General features: G+C 35.9%; 1 protein-coding gene across 1 annotated transcript; it reads right to left on the reverse strand.

The window, feature by feature from the left end:
- Window positions 1-242: 242 nt before the first annotated feature.
- On the reverse strand, window positions 243-5,702 carry LOC117116836. Its single transcript, XM_033260927.1, has 5 exons — window positions 2,269-5,702; window positions 1,345-1,680; window positions 875-1,182; window positions 563-734; window positions 243-306 (listed from the first exon to the last, which is right to left on the reverse strand). The coding sequence occupies exons 1-5, from the start codon at window positions 2,556-2,558 to the stop codon at window positions 243-245; spliced, it is 1,170 nt and encodes a 389-aa protein (XP_033116818.1). The 5' UTR covers window positions 2,559-5,702.
- Between the last annotated feature and the right edge of the window lie 3,236 nt (window positions 5,703-8,938).

Below are 8,938 nucleotides of genomic sequence, written 5' to 3' on the forward strand. Positions count from 1 at the left end.
AAATAAGATGTTACTCCATTAGAGCCTTTAAACAGGTTGTGCGCTTCGTCAATCAAATAGTTTACTTGCCTGGTGAGCCCTTCTGCATCAACACCAAACATTGCACATTTTCTTTGGGTTATAAAATATACTGGGCCGGGTTGCAGCGGGTCATTGGATACAGCACCTGTTGTGCGAAATCAAAACTGTAATGACTGGTAATGTTTTGGCTGCAGGCCTCGTGTGGTCCTAGCATCTGGCCTTTAAGAGTTTCTTTTGCGTCTACCGCGTTCTTCCGATAAAAGTTGCGAAAGTTGTCTAGCCAAACTGCAAAATAATATAATATAATCAATAAATATATTTTAATGAAAAAAACTAATTATATATTTATTAAAAAATAACAATTATATTTATGTAGTTTTTTTTAGTGGAAGAGAGACAAAGATTATTTTAATTGTGGTAGATTATGACTTGGCATACTATTATATTAACTTATGTGCAGTTTTGCTTTTTTTCTATCATTTATTATGCACATGAAATTCTGAAATAAAAAGACATTTTAAATAATATAGACTAAACTTACCTCTCCGTCTTTTGTGCAAGAGAGCTGTTCGCACTGGGGTAGACTGCAGAATTATTTCGCTGGCACTGCCAACATAGATCCGTCTTTGGTTTCGTTACCTTTATGAAAGGGCAGTGGTCCTTCCATATCTTCTCAAAAGTTGTTCGTTTTGCAACTCTCAAAGGCCCATGACCTGTAAAATACAGAGCGATTAGAAAGTTACAAGATTTTTACAAGTTGTTTGTAAGGGAGTTAACTGGTTTTTTTTCTTTTCTTTTTCAAAGTAACCTATCACAAACATTTGTAATAGAGATATGTAAATTATAGACCTACCTGCAACATGTCTTCTTCTGTTTACTTCATCCATTTGTGCAGTGTATTTTCGAAATAGTGAAGCTTTAGACACCGATGTTGGCAACAACCGAATTTTTGCATCAGTGCCTCTCACACCCATTGTCTTGCCTGGCAGCATCATTCCATGTCTTTCACCAAAATTTGTGATGAACGTCGCTACATGCTTGGTGTCACCAAATGAAATACCATTCTTTCCATACTTTCGTCCACCTGAATTCTTTACTGGGGCAGTAGCTCCATTTGCCTTATAGTGTTTCAGGATGCCACTCATCTGATTTGAAGAAATACTACAGTACAAAGACAAAGATTATAAAAGTTATGTTTATAGTTAGTAAGACAGTAAAGTTATTTTAAAGGGGAAAAAATTACTTTTCACTAAAAGCATTAGAAGTCATTGCAGGGATAATAAAAGTGAACTGAAAAAAACTTAAAAGAATTCAAAATCCTACCAGTGAATGAACTCAAATGATGTTCGACACACTCTGTTCCCCTCAATCCAGTACGTGCAACTTGTTTGTTTTCGAAGGGATTGCCTTCTCCTTTTAGTACATTGTGTCATTGTTCCTCGATTTATGCTTGTGCTGATGTGTCCCATGATGAACAATTTCCTTTCAGCACTGGAAAGTTCACACATCTCCATTCTTCGCTGGAGAATGAAAACAACATCAAAGAGTTGGGTGCATGGCTGGCCATTCTTACACTTACATCCATTGAATGCACGAATCTTATGACACTCAGCTTCAGTTTGAGGATTGTCCCAATCATCATGATTAAATTCCTTCAGCCTAAAACATTTTGAAAGAAAAATAATTTAATTAACAATGTCATGGAAAAAATATGTCTAGTCATGTTGATTCACATATTAACCGAATTAAATGCATGTTTAATTTATCACCACATTATTATATTTTTGACTTTTTAATAATAGTTAATATATTTTGTCTTAGAAAAACTAAACTAATTAGGGCCTGTATTAAAATAAGAATATTAAATTACATAGGGGCCATAGGATCCTACATAAGTATATAATTTTGCTTAGGCCTAGTAGTATTACTCATTGTAAGATTGGTAAACAGAAAAACAGACCTAAGCAAACAATAAATATAATATAAGCAGAATATAAATTGACCTATTTGTAGTATGCCTAAATTAACAATCAATAAAGTTTATGCTCTACTCATTACATAATACCTGGTCAACGCCCATGGGACTACTAAAACTACACAGAGAATTATTATTAGCCTATGGCCTAGGCTCCTGAATAACTGTATTTCATTGGTAAACTATAGCATTTTTTTACAAAATTAGGCATTCAGGCTAACGTTACTCCCACTTATTTACAATATTTATTTGTAATGTAGGGTAGTACTTACACCATCAGAGGCACATCATCGGCTGTCAAAATGTCAGACGTTGGTTGGCCGACGTTAGGATCTATGTTTTCGTCGTTTTCTTCATTTCCATTTTCATCATACTCGTCACTTTCTTCTTCCTCCTCCTCCTCATCATCATCATCCACATCGTCCTCTTTGTCTCCAAAAAACGATGTAAAATAATCATTGACGATGTTTACGTCTTCATCATTTAAACCGGAATCCTTAGCATTGTTTACTGCAGCTAAAATCGCCTCCTCAATTTGATCATCGTTGTTCTGCTTGGCCATCTTTACCTGTCTAAATTCAGGCTAGGCCTAGGAATAACTATCGAACTACTGCTACTTTCGCTAATATTCTAAATACGATTCTCTTAAGTTTTAAACAACAAACTGCAATGATTTTCTTTAAAAGAACCAGAACACTCGTTGCACGCTTCGATTACTTCGATTGAAAACACGCTAACTGCGCGTGCTCTGTAAGCCTAGAATGGGCTATTGAGCATGCGCAGTAAGGCTTGAATGAGCTCGGTTTTGCATCCACCAATCAGCTAACGTGAAAGATGCGATTGTTTACACATGTATAGCAACCATATAGGCCTACAAAACCCTCTGTAATTGGTTGGAATTCACTCCTATCTCTGAACTGTTGAACTGCTGACAAAGGTCACATTCTAAGGAAGCCATCGGTACCAAACACATGGGGTGTTTATGTGATTTTGACCACGCAAGAGGCGATATAAAATGGACGTTTTATTGAATTTTGACGGTGGTTTTGGAGTAGTTTTTCAACATTCCTTGATCGAATCATGTTCAGAAAAGACATAAAATAACAGGTTTGTTGACCATTTCAAGAACTGAGACTTTTGGACATGATTTATTAGACATGTATTTATCGATTTATAGTAAAAAAAAAAAAATCGAGTTTTAGGCCATTTTTTGACCTCCGAGGCTTTATAGGCCATTTACTCAATAACGGCTTGTGCGACAACTTAGCCTTTTCGCCACAACGTGCCTCATATCAGCAGTTCACAATGCAAGAGTCTGTTGAGCATAAAAGGTGTTGTTTCGAATTTTTGTGGACAAAGATTACAATGCCTCACACCTGCAAACAGAGAAATCTACGTTGGTGCTATTTATTACCCTCCTTCGTCTTCTGGTAGCTACGATCTCACATTATGGTAACTATTGATTTAATTGTTACTGCTAATCACACTGCTCCTATTTTAATGCTTGGTGATTTCAATGATTTACAAACTGAAGATATCGTCACAGGTCTTGATATGACCCAGGTTGTTAACTGTCCGACGCGTGGAGATGCCATATTGGACAAGGTGTTTTTGAACTGTCGTGATCCTAAGCGTTTGCCTACTTTGGGTCAAAGCGAACACGATTCTCTTTTGTTGGAACCTTGCATCTCAATACCTCGAAAAAACTCACTACTATAAATTATAGTACCACGATACCTTTTAGAGAATCTTCTGTTAGATATTTCGGTGAATGGATCACTGATTATGACTGGCTCCAAGTTTATAATGATGATTCTTGTTCGGATAAAGGTGAGGTATTTCACAGGATTTTGACGGTTGAATTTTCGAGAGCATTCCCGGTTTTGATTAAGCGCAGGAGAGTTTCTGATCCACCGTGGTTAACTTACTGTGTTAAAAATTTAATGGAGAAGAGACGAGATATATACCAATTACGGAAAAAGCGGGAATTGGAGAAACTTTCGCAATGCAGCCCAGAGAGCAATCAAACAAGCTAAAGCTTCTTTTTATAATAATTCCATTGCCAATCTGAAACTCAATAATGCGTTGAGATGGCATCATAGAATCCAGCAACTTTGTAATCTTAAACCTAAGGCACCTTTCAGGATACTTGGTCTGGGCCTCAAGATACAGTGGAAGATATCAACACCCATTTTGCCAATGTTTGTTTTCAGCTCTCCGCCCTTGACACAACAAGACTACCTGCATATTTACCGTCTTTTCAACCTCTGATGATCTTTGTTGGCCAAGTTCGTGCTGAACTTGACAAGTTAAAAATTGGTAAATCTTGGCATCCGGATGATGTAACAGTGAAGCTTATTAAACAGTTCAGTTTTGAGATTGCTCCTCCATTAACTAATGTTTTTAATTGAACTTTGAAAGAAGAATCGTTTCCTGACCTATGGAAGACTGCTACGATTGTTCCCTTGCCTAAAATTAAATTTGCAAGTAGTTGTAATGATTTAAGGCCTATTTCTTTGACTCCCATTTTCGCTAGAGTTTTTGAAACATTTTTGGTAAATTGGATTGTTCAGGATATCAGCAGCAAGTTGGACTCTAACCAATTTTGAAGCAGAAAAGGGGCTTCGACTACCCACTATTTAGTTAGCTTGATTGATACGATTTTAAAAACATTAAGGGGGGTGGGGGTTGGTAATAAGTATGTTAATCTTTGCACCATTGACTTTGCAAAAGCATTTGATCAGGTTGATAATAATCTCATATTAGTAAAATGAATAATATAGGCGTTAGACGGTCTATTATTTTCACCGTCTGCAGCTTTATCACAAATCACACCATAAACACTAAACATGAAAATGAATTCTCAACTACGGCTCAAATTACGTGTGGCGTCCCACGGGGAACCTAATTGGGTCCTATCCTGTTTCTTATTCTAATTAATGATGCGTGTTTTGAGAGCTGCAGACAGTCGAAATACGTTGACGATTTAACTTTAAGTGATACGATTAAAATCGGTAATAACTCTAATATGCAGGCCTCACTTGATGAGTTTAATCAATGGAGTAACAATAATAATATGTTACCTAAGCCAACTAAATGTTGCTCTATGCAAATTAGTTTTCTTCATAGAGATGTTCCACCTCCCCGTTTCTCTATTAATGGCGTTGAGCTTAAAGAGGTTGGCCATTTTAAATTGTTGGGCGTAACTATTAGTAATGATTTAAGATGGAATATTCATGCTGACGATATCGTAGCTGAGCTTCTAAGAAATTGTTTACATTATGCATTCTTAAAAGAGCTAATGTTCCTGTTAATGATCTTATTAGTGTTTATGGGTCTATATAAGACCGTTATTATAATATGCATGTCCTGTGTGGCATTGTTATCTTTACTGAGAAAAAGTCCTGTGCCATTGAAAGAAATCAGAAGTGCGCGTAGATATGTTGAGGTGTGTGATATCGCTGGTCTTCCACCGCTGTCGACAAGGAGGGAGCAATTGTTGTCCTTTGGTAAGAAACTTCTTGCCTCTAATTTATTTTGTAACATGCTGCCTCCTTGTTGCCAACTTATCATAGACCTGCGATCCCGCCCTTTACTTGAGATTCCTTTCGGCAAATTCTAGCGATTTAAAAGGTTACCTGTTGTTACAATAACCAAAATTCTAAACTATGTTATATTGAATGTGGTTGTTTCTCCTTCAGTTCATTAGGCCTCTGTATCTTTATTTGTGAGACTACATTTCCAGCCTTTGGCTGCTTGTATGTCATTTTTATTTTTTGAATTTTTGAATAAAGTAATAAAGTATACCTGAATATTGATAATTGTAGAAAAAGTACAAGTGTTTACCTGGTAGTGTCAAAGGTCAGGGTCAAAGTTGGATTTGTAATAGGTTTATACATTATAGTAAACAAATTCTGCTTGGCATTCAGAATTAATTTTCTATACATTTTGCATAAATAATAATAAGTACTAAGAAATCAAAATCACACATTTGATTTCCAACTGACCTCTCGGTGTCATTAGGTCAAAGGTCAACCTCTTATTCTGGAAGTTAAGCAGGATATTTTTTAAAAATGCAAATTTTTTCTCTAATTATTCACATGTAAATATTATTGAATACGAATAATAGTTGCACACAAAAAAGGTTAAAATGACCTTGCAGTGTCAAAGGTCAAGGTCAAAGTTGGATTTGTAAATATACTATACAGCATTCTAAATCTATTTTAAAAATTGTGAAGCTCATGTATGACAATAACAATAGTAATTATTATGGCAAATATTTTGCAAGTAAAATATACACATCAAATCAATTAAATCAAAACTGCACATTTTATTTACTTAATTACCTTAGTGTCATGGGTCAAACGCCCATTCAAAGTTGCACACATTTTGAAACCAACAAATTTGTGTGACTATTAGTACTGTAGATATCATCATCACAAAAAGATCACTGTCTTTGTCAATATATTTATGCAGAAACCACAGGCCACACGATTTTTATTGGGTGGATGCGAATTTGTGAAAAGTGGACCAAAATTCGGGGGTAGGGGACCCTCCTGAGGTCGAGTGGACGTTCTTGATATTTTGAGGTCTTAATAGATTTTGAAGATGCAATATGAATATTTCAATGGCAGGTCAGGAAATGATGAGGCGGCCAGGGAGGGACCTTAGCCCCACCATGGTTTGGACTGAGGTAGGAAATTTTTTAATTATGGCAACCCTAGGCAGCTGGATATTTTTTTTTTAAATGCAAATTTTTCATCTAACTATTTACACACAAAAAGGTTAAAATTACATTGCAGTGTCAAAGGTCAAGGTCAAAGCTGAGTTTATTAACTATACTTATTGTTGTTTTAGCATTTGCAATGCTAAAACAACAATTTTTAACGATTTGGTGATGGTTTCTGCCTGAGAAATGCCCAAAATCATAAACTTTGAAGGCTGATTTTTCAAATATTGTTCTTTATAAACAGTTGTATGTTTAAACTGCTGTAACTTCTTAACAAAATGTCGGGTTTAAATGATTCTTTTACCATTTGTGATTTTTGCAACGAGTGACTGGTTTGGCTTGTCTCTGCCACATTTTCTCTTAATTTTATTGTAATGATTGCCATTGAATGCAAAATAAATCAAATCAAAAAATCTAAAAAAAGAGCCATTTTTAGCTACTTAATTCAAGATAAAAATTTGTTGAAAAGGCATTGCATTTGTTATGAATACTGTAGTATCATTAAAAATGTTCTATGGGATGCCTGTAAAAAGAAGTAAATGTAGGCCAAGATTAAAAAGGCATTGAACGTTGAGTCAGCAGTAGTACTCTAGTTTGTTACTGTATTTTGTATTAGATTGATTTCATGCAGACTCATAGTGTAGGAACGGTAATAAATGAAAATAATAAGAACAAACCCTGTTGTGGCATATCTGTGTACTAAAAAAATAATGGGCCGCAGTCGATCCACCTTGCATCAAAGGACTTGTGTTGCAAGCCCATTAGGCGAGTTTGCACGCCGGCCAGACGGCCTCCATTCCGCCGACCAGGTTTTGACACACGCCCTACTCTGGCCAGTGGTAGATCTGCTCAAGTGTAATGATTTACACGAATCGACTGTCTGTTGTGGTCGGAAAAAGTAACATTTAAAAAAATTCATCTTCCTATCAGCACTAATTTTGAGGAGACCGATATACATGTTATTTTTATCAATGTGTGAAGATTTGAAGTAAATCACTTCTGTAATTTTTGAGTTGTGCACCCAGAAGGACACACAGACATGCACTATTGCAGTAGCCTTCACCCTCCTTTGGGGAGGGAAAAACTGAAAATTACTGTCAAGTGACCTAAAAATAACATCATTCAAATGAATTTCAAAGGTGTATACCAGAGAGATTCTGTTATGCATTTGGGTTGATAAGATGATACAGTAGTCAGTGGCATATCCAGGAGGGGTGCTCTGGCTGCCTGAGCCCCATCCTTCAGAGGTTGGGAAAAATATAAAAAGTGCCCCTTTTAAAGTTTTTAAAAACAACTGACTTGGTGGGGCTCAGGTGGATATGATAGTTTTCAGAATTGTAAGTATTTAAATGCCATTACCGGGCACGAATTTTATTAGTTCGTTTTATTTCCTTTTTGTCAAAAATAAAAAGGAAAGGGAATTTAAGTGCCATTTCCAGACATCCTGGTGTAAACATACTGAAAACTTTCTTACCCCCCCCCTCCTTCCTTAAACCCTGGATACGCCACTGGTAACCACAGTTTTAAAATTTAGGTTTAACAAATATATAATTCAACTGTTGAAAATATTTTCTACTAAAAGGTCGATTATATTTTCATTTCAAATATTAAAGTTCAAGGCTCTCCACCCCCCCCCCCCCTTAAAAAAAAAAATACTGGAGAAAAAAAGGAAAATTCTTTATTTTAATACAATCTGAGGGTGCGATTTCCGGCTATCTACAAGTGCCATAATTATAAAAAATTTTACCTTAGCCCTAACCGTGGTGCGTTGAGATGGACCCTCTATCAGTGAAATCCCTCTATGGGAGCCCCTCTATTATGATTTCCTGTATCTTCCACTGTTTTTTTTCAAAAGGACGATCATTAGTAAACAAAAAGCGCTGTAATAATAATATTTTCAACATAAAATGTAACTTTTTTGGAATCTTACAAAGGTTGATGTACAGTTTACCATGACATTTAATATTACATTAGTTGCAATAGTTACACATTTGAAGTTCATTTTGATAATGTTATTTTTAGGTCACCTGACAGTAATTGACCAATCAAATAGCATCTTTTGTCAGTCAATCAATAGTAGTTTGTAAAGCCAATAAACCAATATCGCCATTTGCCATCATATGGGTAAACATCCTAGGAGCCAGACCAGGTTTTGTATGCACTATGAGGTGCAGAGAATTTGATTCAGAAATTGGTTCAGGGTGGTCCAAGAA

Source organism: Anneissia japonica, unplaced genomic scaffold (genome assembly GCF_011630105.1).
Source record: "Anneissia japonica isolate Jap-2015-1 unplaced genomic scaffold, ASM1163010v1 scaffold288167_len120962_cov154, whole genome shotgun sequence".
NCBI lineage: Eukaryota > Metazoa > Echinodermata > Crinoidea > Comatulida > Comatulidae > Anneissia > Anneissia japonica.

Excerpts from the sequence above, each read along its gene's own strand:
- LOC117116836 (XM_033260927.1), bottom strand. The coding sequence starts at position 2,558 with ATGGCCAAGCAGAACAACGATGATCAAATTGAGGAGGCGATTTTAGCT. Across the intron at positions 1,183-1,344 it reads TCATTTGAGTTCATTCACTG|TATTTCTTCAAATCAGATGA; the intron begins GTAGGATTTTGA and ends TTTGTACTGTAG. Across the intron at positions 735-874 it reads CAGAAGAAGACATGTTGCAG|GTCATGGGCCTTTGAGAGTT; the intron begins GTAGGTCTATAA and ends TGTATTTTACAG.